This window comes from Acomys minous (genome assembly GCF_964271855.1).
Source record: "Acomys minous genome assembly, chromosome: 3".
NCBI classification, from domain to species: domain Eukaryota; kingdom Metazoa; phylum Chordata; class Mammalia; order Rodentia; family Muridae; genus Acomys; species Acomys minous.
This window is the reverse complement of record NC_140485.1, coordinates 95,398,391-95,414,067: the sequence shown is the minus strand read 5'-3', so window position 1 is coordinate 95,414,067 and position 15,677 is coordinate 95,398,391. Positions and strand designations below refer to the sequence as shown.

Sequence of the window (15,677 nt, the reverse complement as noted above, 5' to 3'; positions counted from 1 at the left end):
GATGCGTCCTGCAGGACAGGACAGGTGGTCATGCACATGAGTGGAAAAGGCACTACATACCACTCCAGGGTGCTCAGGGCACGAAGAGAAAGAGATAAGTCTTTTGTTGTTGTTTGAGACAGGGTTTCTCTGTGTAGCCTTGGCTGTCCTGTACTCCCTTTGTAGACCATGCTGGCCTCGAACTCACAGCGATCCGCCTGCCTCTGCCTCCCGAGTGCTGGGATTAAAGGCGTGCGCCACCACCGGCCAGTGAAAGAGTTAAGTCTTATGTGGAAGTCCCAGATTTAGGAGGGCATGCTTGCGTTTTCATGCGACTGAGGGGAGAAAGAAGGATAGCCCACAGTGGCTGGCTGGCTTTGAAGATGGAATGGCGTCTCGGAGCACCAGGCTTCTTTGGGGATCCTGTAGCCTGACTGAGGGCCTCTCCCACATAACTCTTGTCATCCCCGTTACTCTCCCCCTGACCCCATCACTGGCAGTGCCCCGGACTGCTAAAGCTATTGTACATATTCCACCACTGAGCTGCTAAAGCTGCCTTCCAAGTTCCTGTATTATTAGTCCGTATTATTTTCTGAGAGCAAGTTCTCACCGTGTACAAGGTAACCTGTAAAGGTAACTTTTATTCTCCTGGCTCAGTTGTTGTCTGGAAGGCTCACTGCCTCCTTAAGCTATCCTAGGCCTAGTCCTGGAAGCTTCTAACCTCCGTACAATCTAACCCAGGCTTAAAAGGTTTTCAGCCTCTGAGACTTACTGCTTAATGAGCTCACCCTTACTTGTTCTTCCTGAGCTCTGGGCTGGCTGGTTCAACTCAGCTGTTCTGGCTCAAACTCTTCTCCCAGCAGATTTATTTAATCTGGCTTCTCTCTCGGCCCAGGATTGCTCTGCTTGGCCTCAAACTAACTCAGCAATCTGCTCTAATCTTCTGGCTTCTTCTCATTTTCTGTTTCATTCTGTCTTCACCTGAGTTCTCTCTCTCTGCAACCCATCTCTCTATTACTGTCCTGGCAAAGCTCCCTCCTCCCTCTGAAAAACACTGCCTCTTAAGTAGCTTCCCTTTGCTCTCTCTCCTTGTGAGAGTTGGGTGTATCCTATTCTGTCACATCTTCTCTGATCCCTCACCTTTTCTGCCACTCAATTAGACATCACTTTCAAACATGGGTGCTTCCTTCTATGCACTAACTTTACCTTCGTTTGGCATTAAAGGCATGCACCACCACACCTGGACCCAAGGTTTTCTTTACCTGATTCTTGCTCTATACCAGGCTGGCCTTGAACTCAGATCTGTTTGCCTCTGTCTCCTGGATTTAAGGCGAGTTTGTATTCCAGTCAGATCACACAGACCTGGAAGGTCTTTGGATGTGATCACTTGCCAGGACAGCCATGTTCTGAATTAACATTGCTCTCACTAACTTGCAACACACTGTGGAGCCCAGTTTGGCCTCAGACTCAAGATTCTCCTGACAAGGCCGCTGGGATTAGATAACAACACCACGTCTAGCCCAGCTCCTCCTCCTTACCCCACCCATCGTATTGTAATAGAAATTTACTCATCCCTCTTCCGGCCAGTCCAGGACCCTGCTAGTGTCCAGAAAAGGCTAAAGCTTTGCTGTGTGGCCTGGGACAAGTATCCTGACATATGATTTCCCCGTTAAAGGCTGCCAAATAAAAAAGCATATGTAAATGGAAGACCATGACTTCTAGGAAACCAACAGAAGCAAGAACTGAGTGGTTATAAACCAGAGTGTGAGGAGTACTTAAAAAAAAAAAAAAAAAGACTTATTTGTCTTATGTATGAGCGATCTAGCTGCATGTACACCTGCATGCCAGAAGAGGGCACCAGATCTCGAAATACATGGTTGTGAGCCACCACCATGTATGTGGCTGCTGGGAATTGAACTCAGGACCTCTGAAAGAGCAGACAGTGCTCTTAACCACTGAGCCATCTCTCTAGGCCATGAGAAGTATTTTTGAAAGAACCAAGTTGACAGTGTTTGCTAGAGAATGTTTTCCCAGACTCCAGCAACCCATCATTTTCTTGTCGGTACAGTGTGGGCCAGTGAACATCCCAAACCAGGTGGTGTGGGGTCACTGTGCCTCCTTTTCCCCTTCCCCTGAGGGCCTGTACCAGCACACTATGGTTCCTACTACCTGCAGGAAGTGGTGGATGGTCCTCAGAGAGTGCAGGTGGCACACAAACCACCTGGTGTAAATCGCCAGGTCATCCGGAGTCACGAGGTTGGCAGGGTTGTTTTTTCCCATAAGGAAGTTTTCTCTAGCAACTGACAATCTTTCTGCTCTCTGAACTGCATCGTTGAACTCCTGCATGATGTAGCCAACCTGTTTCTGTTTAAAAGAGACACAAACTGAACACAGGCTGTTGGCAAGCTTTGTTCTCTGTAATGCTATCTGAGGGTGGGGTGGGAGTGTCAAATAAGGAAATTTTTGGAATCTCCAAGTTCTTCTACAGTTTGGATAAGTTTGAGAGACACAACGGTCATACCCTCCCAACTCCGAGGGACAGCAATTTGATAGTCAGTGCAGGAGGCTGTTTGGTATGTGAGTTTGGGCCAGCTTGGGCTACACAGTTAATCGCAGGACAGCCTGGGCTATGTAAAGAGTCCCTGTACAACAACAATAACAAAAGTAGGGACTCTTGTCTTCTCCTCCTTTGCGGCAGGACACTTGAGGAGGCATCCCCATTGGTTCCTCTTCCCTGCCTTTAGTCATGCATTTCTCTAAAAAGGAAAGGCAGGCAGTCACATGTGGTGACAGTTTGGGTGTGTCTTCAGTCTTGGGAGCTTGACTACCGAGTTTTCCTACAAATAGACCTCGAAAACTTGTTTGAGGGTTCTAACAAAGGAGTACAATTACTTGTACACCCTGGACCAAAACTAGCCTCCTCTAAGGTCATCTTCAACCCAGCAAGTAGGTTCAGGGGACACTCGGGGAACTGACAGGAGAAGGACGTCAGGACCACCCTAAGGACCAGGGAGGTGAAAGACGTGGCAGCCACATTGCCCTTTAAAACAATGGCAAATGTGCTGATCATGTTGTTTCATTTAGAAAATACATATCTAAGGCAGCTGGAGAGGGTGCAGTGTCTAGTCTTACTAATTGCCCTTCCAGGGGACCGGAGTTGGGTTCCCAGCACCCAAACCAGGCAGCTCACAGCCACCTGTAACTCCAGTTTTAGGTGGGATCTGATGCCCTCTTCTGGCCTCCGTGAACACTGCAGTCATGTGGACTGACCCGCACTCTCACCCACAATTTAAAATAAAAATGAAGTCGGTTTAAGAATTGCATTTTAAACCGGACCTTTAATCCCAGCACTCGGGAGGCAGAGGCAGGTGGATCGCTGTGAGTTCAAGGCCAGCCTGGTCTTCAAGGTGAGCCCAGGACAGCCAAGGCTACACAGAGAAACCCTGTCTCAAAAAACCAAAACCAAAACCAACCAAAACAAAAAAACCAAAAACAAAAACAAAGACATACACACACATATTTTTGCCACAGGTTCTGCTCCCGGCTTCCTACCTTGTAAAGAGGGTAGAGTTCTTCCATGGTCTTACTGGTCTGGCAAAGCCGCTTCCACCTCAACATATGCTCATATTTACTCTGGGCCAGCTGGGTAATTCTCTCTGTGTAATACTTTACCAACAACAAAAACAAGCTTTTACCGGATTATACTTACAGGACGAGGCTGGACTGAGTCTTAAGAACACTAATATGTAAATCAGTCTCTGGCTGCTTTGATACACGCTTTTGTTTTGTTTTGTTTGGTTTGGTTGGTTGGGTTTTTTTGTCCCTATAGGAACACCATCGAATGAGGTCTGGCTCAAGATAATTTGAGCGTAAAGCAAGAAGAACAAGTAGCTGCGTGTCGGTCTCTGGCACCTGCTGCTGAAGGAGCTGGCCAGTTGCTCAGCCATCAGCTGTGTGAGCTGTGGCCAGTGTACCAGGGTGTAAAGTCAAGCTGAGATTTTGGATTAAAAAACTGAAACTATGGTGAGAGAAATGGCTCAATCTTTTAAATGCTTTACAGGAAAGCACAGAGACCCAAGTTCCAGCTCCAGAAACCATTTTAAAAAAGAAAAAAGAAAAAAAACTAAAAAGAAAAAGGAAAAAGAAAAGAAAGAAAGAAAAGGAAAAGGAAGAGCCAGCTGTGGCGGCACTCGAGAGAGGCAGAGGTGGGTAGGTCTCTGGGACTCACTGGCCACTCAGCCTTCCCTGGTTGGCAAATTTCAAGTGAGAAATCCTGTCTCAAAAGAATATGGTAAATGACACCTGAGGAGTGACCCTTGAGAGTTCCCGCTGGGAAACACACAAGCAGACACACGTGTCCACGGGCCCCGCACACACGCACATACCTAATGCTACGAGTCAAAAGTACATTACAGGTAAGATTATCAGGCCAGTGAGGTGGCTTTCTGGGTAGGGGAACTTGTTATGCAAATGAGACCACCCCAGTGTCATCCCAGTGTCACCCCAGTGTCACCCCAGTGCCATCCCAGTGCCATCCCACCATATACAGGTGGAAGACAGGAAGTAACTCCACACTGTTGTCCACTGACCTCCACATAGGCGCCATGGCACGTTCCTACACACGCACATCATGCACACAGAGTACTGATAAAAAAGAAAACAGTAAGATTATGGCTTATAAAATCAGACTGAAAACCTTTGTTTATAATTAAAAATAGTTACATGCAGTGGCATGTTTCTATAATTCTAGCACTCAAGAAGCTGAGGCAGGGGGATTAAGGGTTTAATGCCAGTCATGCAAATGTCTTTCTTTTTTAAAGTTAATCTCTTTATTTTCTCTTTGGTGATAAAAATAACACTGTCTGTGAAGAAACGAGTCCTGTCATATCCTTTCATCACAAGTAGAAATTTGACACACTACATGAGGCAACTGTTTCCTGGCCCTGCATGAGGACAACCATGTTACCATGGTTCCCGGGAGTCAAGAACCCCATTCATGCTTCAGAGGCACGGGAGGAAAAGGAAACCCTGAGCTGAGAAGGAACCTCTCTGAGTTAAGGACCAAGAACTAGAAATGTGAGAAACAGAGCCAGAGGGATTTGTAGGCCGCCGCACCAGCGAGGAGGAAGCCAGGCAGAGAGAGGCTCCGGAAACCGCATGGATGCTCACAGGACTGCCGTGGAGTACCTCGCCAGGCGTGCAGCAGATGTAAAGCTGCCTGGGACCTAAACCCATCAGCTCTGGGGCTTTCACAGGGCTGCAGGATGTTCCCAGTCCAGTCACCAGTGGGAAGGATCTTCCCTGCGTACCTGAGACATCCTGGCTCACACCAGGGCTTTGGTAACAGTGACAAACCACACCTAGAGCCAAGATGTGTCCTAAAGACACTCAAAGCAACGCCTTGAAAGGAGGAAGTTGATCTGTAACTTAAAAGCTTGTCTATACAAAGTCCAACACTTGACAGGACATATAAAGTATACAGTGTCCAATAGTGAAGATTTGATTAGACGTGCAAAAGAACAAGAAAATTATCTATGGACAGAAGAAAAGTTACTGATGAGGAAATGAGAACTGACAGAGGTAACAAAATTAGCAAACAAAAATCTGTAAAGGTCAGCTGGGCGGCGTGGTGGCGCACGCCTTTAATCCCAGCACTCCGGAGGCAGAGGCAGGCAGATCGCTGTGAGTTCGAGGCCAGCCTGGTCTACAAAGTGAGTCCAAGACAGCCAAGGCTACACAGAGAAACCCTGTCTCGAAAAACAAAAACAAAAACAGACCAAAAAACAAAATGTGAACATATCTGGGAGAAAGTCTGGAAGGCTAAAAATAAATACATATTTGAAACAAAACCTTGAATGGACTGGATTAGAAGTAGATCAGACTCCGGCATGATAAAAGTTGGTAAGCTTGAGCTGGGGCCGTGGTTGCGCACGCCTTTAATCCCAGCCGAGGAGGCAGAGGCAGGCGGATTCTTGAGTTCAAGGTCAGCCAGGGCTACACAGAGAAGCCCTGTTTCAAAACACAAACAACCAAACGAAGAAGTTCAGTAAGCTTGAAGACATAACAGTAGGAATTTCACACAATGAAGTACCAACAGCAAACAAGGACAAATCCAAAAGGATCTTGTCTGTATAAGGCAGTAAGAAACGCTTTCACGGATGTGCAATTATAGTGGCTTAAAGAAGAAGCCGGCAGAATAGAAGGTTTCGGTGCTGGGGATTGAACCCAAGGATGTGTGCATGCTGCGCTGCAGTCTATCACTGAGCTACACTCCTAGAACCCCATTTTTAAAAAGCTATATTTAAAGAAACAGTATTTAAAAGTTTTTTTTAAATGATAATACTCATGCTGGTTGCCCAGGGTCATGCAACACACAGGGGGTCCAGGCAGCCAGAAGGAAAAAAAAAAAAAAGAATTTTTACTAAACAAAAAAGGGAAAAGACAAACAGCAAAAGGAGTTTAGTAAGCAGCAAAAGGAGAGAGAGAGACAGAGAGAGAAACAGAGAGAGAGAGACAGAGAGAGTGCACGAGATGTGGTTTTGGGAAACACAATCTGGAGCAAGGAAAGAGAAGAACACTGCATTTCCCAGGCTAAGAACTGATTTCCGTTTCCTCCCAGGGTTGACAGGGCGGGGCTTTCACTAAGAAAGCAGTTCTTTCATTGCTACACTTAAGCAGTACTCCTGGAGAGCGATGCTCAGCCAGTGAAGATGCGTGCCGCCAAGGCTGAAGACCAGAGTTTGATCCCGGACTGGTCCCTGTGGACACAGTAGAAATGAGAAGTCTGGACCTGGACCAGGGCAAATAAAGAGAGCTTGGGGAGTCAGGTTTCTCTCTGTGAGATAATTAGCTTAGGGAAACTACCACCTTTCTGGAATCTGCTATAACCCCTAAAAGGAGACACAGAGTGCCAGAATACTGAGAGAAGCAGGTGTTTTCAGAACTGATTGCTCATTTGAGAGTCAGACTTTAAAATGTTTGAAGCCTATTTTGATGTTTTGAGTTTGGTTTTGCTAAGGCCTTTAATAGCTGAGCTATATACCCTTTTGGCCCAAAAATGTTTAAAGTCTTAACAGATTTTTATTTTACATTGTTTATGCTTACGGGTGTTTTGCCTGAATGTGTGTCTGTGCACCGTGCGCATCCTGTGCCCGGAGGCCAGAAGATGGCATCCGATCCCCAGGAACTGGAGTTCTAAACACTTGTGAGCTGCCATGTGGGAAACGGAAGCCAGGTCCTCTGCAAGAGTAGTAAACGCTCTGAACCACTGAGCCACCTCTCCAGCCCCTAAAATGTTTACTCTTTAAGTCCTTGAAAGAAGGTACCGAAATGGCCTTCCTTACGGATCAGAAACCAAACCATACAGATGCTAACTTAGTCATCGGGGATTGGCCTCCAAGGACAGTAAATCGCCCAGCTCTGAGCATATTTTACTGGGACTTAAACAACTTAGAATGAAGTGAAAAGGTGATTCGTGAGCTAAATGGTTGGGCAGGCAGCTGCCAGACGTGACTGCTTCACTGCGCAGTCACTGTTGTCTGCTCTGAACAGAAACGCACCATGACAGTTAACGCTGGTGTCCATATTTGAAGGCCTGGGCGCTAATCCAGCATCTGCATTTATCGCCAGCACAACTGCTGTGATTCGGACCTTAAGAATCCCCTCCCCGCCCCCAAGGGCTGGAGAGATGGCTCAGAGGTTAAGAGCACTGACTGCTCTTCCAGAGATCATGAGTTCAATTCCCAGCAACCACGTGGTGGTTCCCAACCATCTGTAATGAGATCTAATGTGCACTGTATACATAATAAATAAATAAATCTTTAAAAAAAAAAAAAGAATCCCCCCCCCAAATACTGTGTGTTGGAAGCTTGGTCTCCAGAACAGCAGTGTTCAGAGATGGGCCTTTGGCAAGTGAATGGATCAAGGTGGCTCAGACCTCATCAATGGATTAATCCACTTATGGATTCACAAATGAGTGGCTTGTCCAGGAGGGCCTTTGTTGTAAAAAGTGACCTCTCTGTTTCCTGGCAACCAAGAGGTGAACAGCTCGCTTCTTGCCCATCTTCCCACCATGGCATTCTGCCTACTGTACCAAAGCCAGGTGGGAACAAAAGTCACTGGAAAAGGAAAAGAAAATTGTACCTTACATTGAACACCGGTTGCCCATGAGATCAGAACGTCAATGACTATGGAGAATTGGAATTTTGCAGCTCAAAAGCCTAATTACAATTTACCTTGAGTTATCTTTAGCTTCTATAATAGCCGTTCCTTTCCCACCTCTGTGTCTGACCTAACGTCACTGTGGCTGTTAGGTAAGTCCTTTGAAATGTGCACATAGATAATTAGCTTCCCCCAACCAAAAGGCTGAGAACGCCACCAGACAGCCTCCGGGCCCATAGCTGGGATTCCTGATTTGTTGTACTCTGCCTGCCTGAGGCTTCCACTGGTCTATCTGAAGTGTCTTGATTCGTGACTTCTCTTTGTTAAGTTACCGTGAGGACTTTATGGTGTGGTTACCATGTTGGAACCTGGAATAGGACATAGCCTGAATCCATGCTTTTCCCGGGCCATGGTCACACATATCTGGCCCCAGAACAAATCACCTCTTAGTCTCTTTGAAGTGAGTGTTGTGAGTTTTGTACAAGTCACCCTCAGATGAAGCTGCCCTTAGCCAGCCAAGAGACATCTTTCCTCATTTGGAGAAATAAATTAATAAATGCACAGTCCGAAAAGTCAGGTCTAACTCCAAGCACGAGAAAAGCAAAGAAAACCTCATGATGTATATCATAATAAAACAGCTTAAAAATAATAAGAGTGTAAAACAGCCAGACAACAGGAAATACATTGTATTCAGGAATAGAATCCATTCAAGCCATGAGAGAGAGCAGCATCTTTAAAATAATGAATGATAAAAATGGTCAGTCCCTTGGGCTGGAGAGATGGCTCAGAGGTTAAGAGCACTGGCTGCTCTTCCAAAGGTCCTGAGTTCAATTCCCAGCAACCACATGGTGGCTCACAACCATTTGTAATGAGATCTGGTGCCCTCTTCTGGTGGGCAGGTGTACATGCAAGCAGAACACTATATAATAAATAATATCTTTTTAAAAAATGGTCAGTCTAGAATTCTACACCAAGCAAAAATAGCTTTATAAAATCAGAGAAAAATAATTTTTATAAAGTAACGAACACTTGTAAGAATGTGTCCCTGGCCGATGTGAGGCACAAGTGATATAAAGAAAGCTCTCCAGACAGACGGTAAAGAATATATCTGGACATTCACACTGTTCTAGAAAAATTTCAACCTTATCACTGTCGTCAATTGGGGCAGCATAATCCTTAGTTGCAGGAGGCTGTTGTGTGCGCTAGAGTGTTCAGCATCACCTGTAGCCACTGGCAAGAAAGCATGAGAGGGCACCAGTTGTCCATGTCCACTGCCTGCCCCCCAAATTCTAAAAACCAAGAACATTTCCAGACACTGCCCTGTGACCTCTAGGAGACAAATATCTATTGTGCCTCCTCTTCCTCTCCCTCCACTGAGGACCACTGACATATGAGAATGAACAGAGAGTTCCAGGGGGAACGAACAAACAAACAAACAGGGAAGGGAAGAGGCAGGAAGGCAGAGAAGGAAGCAGGAAGGGAAGCAGGGAGGAGGGAGGGAAGCAGGGAGGGAGGAGGGAGAGGGGAGGGAGGGAGGAGGGAGGGAGGGAAGCAGGGAGGGAAAAGAGGGGGAAGTAAGGAGGGGGGAGGGAGGAGGGAAGGAGGGAGGAACGGAAGCAGGGAAGGAAAAGGGGGGGAAGTAGGGAGGGGGGAGGGAGGGAGGAGGGAAGCAGATAGGGAGGAGGGAGGGAAGGAGGGAAGCAGCGAGGGAGAAGGGAGGGAGGGAGGGAAGCAGGGAGGGAGGGAAGGAGGCAGAGAGGAAGACAGTTGTAGGGAGAAAATTCTCAATGAACAACATTTTAACTTGCAAACAGAATCTCACTGTCCTTCGTGATGAAGGCTAACTACTTAGTAAAGAGCTAACGTTTGTGCGTGAGGGAAAGGACTCACAACACGGGCTACCTTAAAGGAGTTCACGGAAGGACAGACCATTCGAACCGTTTGAAATGGTACATGACCATAGGAAACTGAGAAGCTACATGAAAGTTCAGGGGATTTTCATTGCCCTGCCACCTGGCGTTAGTCACTCTTCTGAACTTTATTTGGTGCAATATCAAATGCACACACATAATTTTTAATTAATATTACAAGATGTACGCCTTTTGCAAAAACATAAACATTTAATGGTAGAACAAGAGTCTACCAAGCGGCAATTTACATTGTTTTGCTTTTCTCTTGTCAGTAGTAAAGCTGGCGTTCTCCCCCCCCCCCACTCCCGCCCCCTTCCTCTCTCCCCTCTTACTCTCTCTTTTTAGAATGTTGCAGCAATTTTGATGGGAAAACTATTTTCCCACTTTGAGTTATTTTCTCAAGAGAGGTTTTCAGGAATGTCTTCCTAGTCAGACCTCGTCAGTCTCTCAGCCTAGCAACTTTAAGCTGAATTTAGCCTAGAAAACAAAACCGTCTCTGCTAAAGAAAGCGTTTACACCAAGTCTGCAAAGTACCCATGTCCAGAGCACCTGACCACCTGAGCTACCTAAAAGCCAGCTTGCTGACACATTTCCAATACGCTTCGTGTGTGTTTTCAGATTGCAAGATGCACCCCCTACCTGCAGCAGAAGCAGAGGAAGATTGTCCGGCGTGTACTCTCTCCGTAGGCAGCTCTCTAGCTCCCTCTGCAGGACATCTGCCTGAATAACAAGGGGCTTGGACTCCGCCACCTAAACCCAAACACTGAGTTTCAAACATCCTTTATCTACTAAATTTCAAATGTCAAAATATCCGATCTCTCTAGGGAGACAGCGATTTGCACTTGCCTAACGGTGACCGGAAGGGGAGACTGTTTTGATAACATCAGCTGTTTGCAAAATGGTAAGATTTTCTTGCCAATATTTCCCTAATTAGCAAAATCGAATGTGCCCATCCTAAAGCCGCCCATGGTCCTACTTACCCGGAGAGTTCTTTTCAGAGCCACTTCCCGTTCGCGCCTAAAGTGAGCGACGTCCTTTGGTATTTGAACGGAGCTGCAGAAAGGTTTGACCAACAGAAGCTGTGGTTACGGAAAGCTGGTGGCCGGCCTGATCGCTCTGTGACTCTACCCAACCGTTCCTTTCAGGATGGGTGCATCACTCTGTCCCTTTGGGGGTGTATCTTGGTCAGATAGCTGATCTCTGCTAACCCTTCCCCTGGCCAGTTTCTTTCTCCTCTCAGAGTCTGTCCTCTAGTTTATCCCAGGTCCCTACAGCAGGGTGCATGGAGGGACGCATGGGGAGTTATTTCCTCCGCACTTGTACTCCTTTCTGACAGTCAGTGTGCTTATTAAGCCTTGCTGTTTCTTCTTAGTTGACACAGAAAACGTGTACCTTGTCGCTGAAACAAAATCTTTTTATTTTTTATGTTCTTACTGGGTTATCAGAGGGTAGAAAGAACTTACAAACATCAAATGGGAAATACTAAGGAAATTTTTTTAACCAAACTTTCTGTCTCAGGAGCATGGCTGGACCCTGAGAAACATGTAGCAGCCACAGAAGAGAAGCTGCTCTAATCTAGGCAAGGGGGTCCTTTGTTCAGCCTGACAACAGATTGGGGTCAGAAGACCAGCACTCTCCCAATGGAGCTCAGCAGGCGATGCGAGGCTTGGCAGCACTGGGATGCAGGAGGACAGCATCCCAAAGCAGATCCCACACTCGCAAGATGGGATTTTGGCAGCCATCTGCAATATCATCCGGGTTGATAACTGTTCACTTGGTCCCAAGAGTCCTCCGCTAATGCTGTAAAATACACTGATGCTGTAAAATACACTGTTCATGTGTTCCCTTGTCAGAGAGTAGTCCTGTTGAATACTAGGAGATTGGGAGTGTAGCCCAGTGGCCAGAGCACTCGTCTTGCATGGGTAAGGCCCCAGGTTCAGTCTCCAGCACTAAGGGAAGGGAAGGAAACCAGCGTTCTCACCTTGACAGCACAAATCATAGAACTGAAGTGACACAGAAAAGATTAGCATGATCACTGGGCGAGGGTGGCCCAAGCCGACAAGACCTTAGGCCACAGAAGCCTAAGCACCCACCTGGACACAGTTTCTGAAGCTACAGGTTAATCCATCACTTACCTCTTTTCCTAGACTGTGATGGGGCAGGGAGTGTGGGGGGGGGAGGGGAGAGACATACACACACACACACACACACACACACACACACACACACACACAGAGACTGACAAAGAGAGACACACACATACAGAGACAGAGACAAAGAGACAGAGAGAGATAGAGACACACATAAAGAGACAGAGAGACAGAGACAGAGAGAGTCAGAGAGAGAGACAGAGAGGAAAAAGAGGAGGAAGGAGGAGGAGGAAGAGGAGGTCTTGGAAGTAAAATCAGCCATCTATCATAGGTACGTTATTTTCTGAAGCTTCACGGAGCTGGGGAAGCAAAGACCGTCAAGAAAGGGCTCGGCTATTGGCTCGCAGTTACGGAAGGAGGCTTCCCTTCTGTTTGTGTCTCCTATCCTTGGCACGCCCAACTCCACTCAAGTTTTGCCATTCCTCTCAGTTAACCTCAGCGTTTCTGTGAATTGGCCTAAAAGAGGCCACTGAGCCTAAGGGACCAATCCACAAGAAAAGCTCATTGGTTCAGCAAATGTCCTTGTGACATGTATTTGTCCACTTATTCAGCAGTGCAAGGCCCAGGGCTTAGGGTGGGAAAAGAATGTAATTAAAAGAAAAAAAGAAGATAATTTTGTTAAAAAGAAAGAAAAGAAAAGAAAGAAGGAAAGAAAGAAAGAAAGAAAGAAAGAAAGAAAGAAAGAAAAGATGGGTTGAGGAGATGGCAGAGTAGATCAAGTGCCTGGCATGCAAGTGTGAGGACCTGACAAATCCCAGGACAGACTCAGCGCGCATGTCTGCATCCTGGCGCTCAGTGCGCATGTCTGCATCCTGGCGCTCAGTGCGCATGTCTGTATCCTGGCAGGTGGCGATGGGAGAGGGCAGGGCTAGCCAGGCATACACAGATTTAGAAGACCTGTCTCAAAAAGGTAGAAGGTAAGGATTGACACGTGAGTGCAGCCTTCTTCTGACGTCCGGCCTGCGCTCACACGCAATGCATGGGGATTACAAAGAAAGAATGAGGAAAAGAAACATAAAAAAGAATGCTAAAGTGCTTCACCAAGAGTGGGTATTTATTTCCATTTATCCTTGGAACTAAAACTACACTTAGAAAACAGCTAACATGCACCTTTTAGAATTTAGATTCTTCCAGATGGCTACAGTGTAAGGTGCCTTAGGGTGACAGAGAAAGAAATACAGGTATCCTGGATTTTCCTTCACTGTGCTATCAACGTCCCTTTAGAAACCTTCCTGTCACGGGTCACAATGAGGAGTCACTTGTCTGGTGCAAAATATCAACACTTATCTCTGGAATTTCATAGTTTTCAAAATTTTGTGCATTGTCACGTGATCCTCATAATTTTATGTGATAGGAGAGGCACTTTGGCCTTATTTGCAAATAAAGGACTAAGAGCGATGGTGAACTGCCTGGTCCCGTGACTCCCTCCGCCTCACTGCTCGATCCTTGATCTGCCCCAGACACCGAGGAAAACATGTGGAGTACCTGTCCTTAAGAACTAGCTTTGAAAGCCGGGCGTAGTGTTGCACGCCTTTAATCCAGCACTTAGGAGAAAGAGTCAGGCAGATCGCTGTGAGTTTGAGGCCAGCCTGATCTACAAAGTGAGTCTAGGACAGCCAAGGCTACACAGAGAGACCCTGTCTCGAAAAACAAAAACAAACAAACAAACAAACAAAGAACTAGCTTTGAAAGTCGGGCGTGGTGGCGCACGCCTTTAATCCCAGCACTCAGAGGCAGAGCCTGGTCTACAAAGTGAGTCCAGGACAGCCAGGATTACAAGATAAACCCTGTCTTGGCAAAAAGAACCATCTTCGGAATAAAGTAAAAACGCATGAAATTACTGTGTCTGCCCCTGCTCTCCTCCCCACCCCACTGACACACCCTCAAACTTCTCATGTTAACAGAAATGCCCATGAAGGTCCCGAGTGGGAAACACTCAGTGGTCTGTCCCTTCTGCTCCTCTGAAGCAACTTGATGGCTACGATGAGCAGGAACCACCTACAAAAGCGCCCCTGACAGAAAATTTCCCAGAATCCACTCCTTCTGTCTAGCATTATGTCAGCTTTCAAGTGTTTTGCCAAGGGTTTAGTAGGTAAAATGAAAATTTTCATTTATATAGCAGCTTCTGGAACCTAGGAAAATAGCACAGTATTTCCCCATTTCGTTAGATAAGATCAATCCTGAGCTTCAGTTTGCCTTGACTGTTCTAGAAACACTAAAGGCACGCTGGGAAAGCACAAGTGCTCGGTGGCCGCAGCGCTCTCAGCACCCAGATCTCCTCATCTGATGTCGGCAGCTAAGCAAGGATGGGCCCTGTTAGTACTTGTTATGGAGGGGAAGGCATTGGAAACCATTGTGCCGTCGATCTGAGCTTGACATGGTGTCAACCGTCCTTGAAGAAAAAGAGCGGGCAGACTGAGCATGTAGGATGAGAACGGTAGCCGCCCCCCTCATCCCCTTCCCCCTAGCCCCCCTCCACACACACCCCCGACACTGAGTTTACCTGAAGACACAGCTGGCTGATCCTGGAAGGAGCTCCCGTGCTTCCAGCTCAGCCTTCAGCTCGCTCAGCTTTTCTGCCAGCTCCTCCTCCAGCAAGCGTACCCTTTCCGAGGAGGGCAGTTTACACGCACCGTCCAAGTTCATGGCTTCTATTTGGTGTTTTTCTGAATGCCTGAAAAAGAAGAGCGTGAAGCTTCTGCAGCACTCTCTCAGCAAGCAATCTGGGAGGCTCGAACCCTCTCCCTATAGTCAGGCTAGGCTTTTTGGAAGGTGCTGCGACTGTTTGAATCGCACGTATGCGTGCATAAACGACGTGTGGGCACAAGAGCGCGCGTGTATGCGTAAAAAGTCAGAGGATGGCTTTGCACAGTCGGTTTTTCTTTCCAAGTACCCTTTACATGCGTTCCAAGGAAAGCCGTCAGTCGTCCAGTGGTCAAGCTAGGTGGCAAGCTCCTTTACCCACTGACCCATCTCAACAGCCCCACCCCCACCCCCACTATTTGCAATGGAAGGATTGGCACGGTAGGATGTAATTTCTGCTGCAATTGCTGTCTAGCGAACAGTAGGGGAAAGTAGGTTAGAGTCCCCAGTGGCCGCGCATCTTTGTTCAACTGGGCTAATCGTCAAGAATGTCTGCTCCGCCTTAGACCTTAAGAGTTGATTGACGTGAGAGGAGGGCTCCCTGCCCCACTTCCGTGGTCGCCACGGAGATCTGAACGACCTCTAACCCCACGCCAGCCCACGCAGTCGTTCTCTTCCAGCTACGAGGCATCTCTCCATGAGTGGGTTTGAAGACATGAGTCTGTGGCTCGGAAATATGCCAGGAATGGAGAGTCTTAGCCTGATCGTGACCCTTGCACATTTGGGCTTAGAAAATTACGCTCACTGCGTCAAGCATGTGTTCCCACTTTTACCTCCCTCTCCAGTCAACACTCCGATTTTACCATTGAGTAAAGATCGCTGATGATTTCCCAAC

The 15,677-nt window shown here is 47.1% G+C and overlaps 1 protein-coding gene across 3 annotated transcripts in view; it reads right to left on the bottom strand.

Annotated features, from left to right (window-relative positions):
- The window catches only part of LOC311593257 (uncharacterized protein), a 191,624-nt gene that overhangs the window by 151,911 nt on the left and 24,036 nt on the right, over positions 1-15,677 (bottom strand). For all 3 annotated transcript variants that reach the window (XR_014777638.1, XM_084774458.1, XM_084774459.1), the window contains exons 2-6: positions 14,703-14,873; positions 11,030-11,102; positions 10,689-10,799; positions 3,532-3,645; positions 2,149-2,343 (exon numbers count right to left, since the gene is read on the bottom strand). Coding sequence is in view for 2 of the 3 variants with exons in the window: in XM_084774458.1 (XP_084630584.1) it covers positions 2,149-2,343; positions 3,532-3,645; positions 10,689-10,799; positions 11,030-11,102; positions 14,703-14,873 (664 nt within the window). In the remaining variant the exon portion in view is untranslated. The remainder of the gene's footprint in view (positions 1-2,148; positions 2,344-3,531; positions 3,646-10,688; positions 10,800-11,029; positions 11,103-14,702; positions 14,874-15,677) is intronic.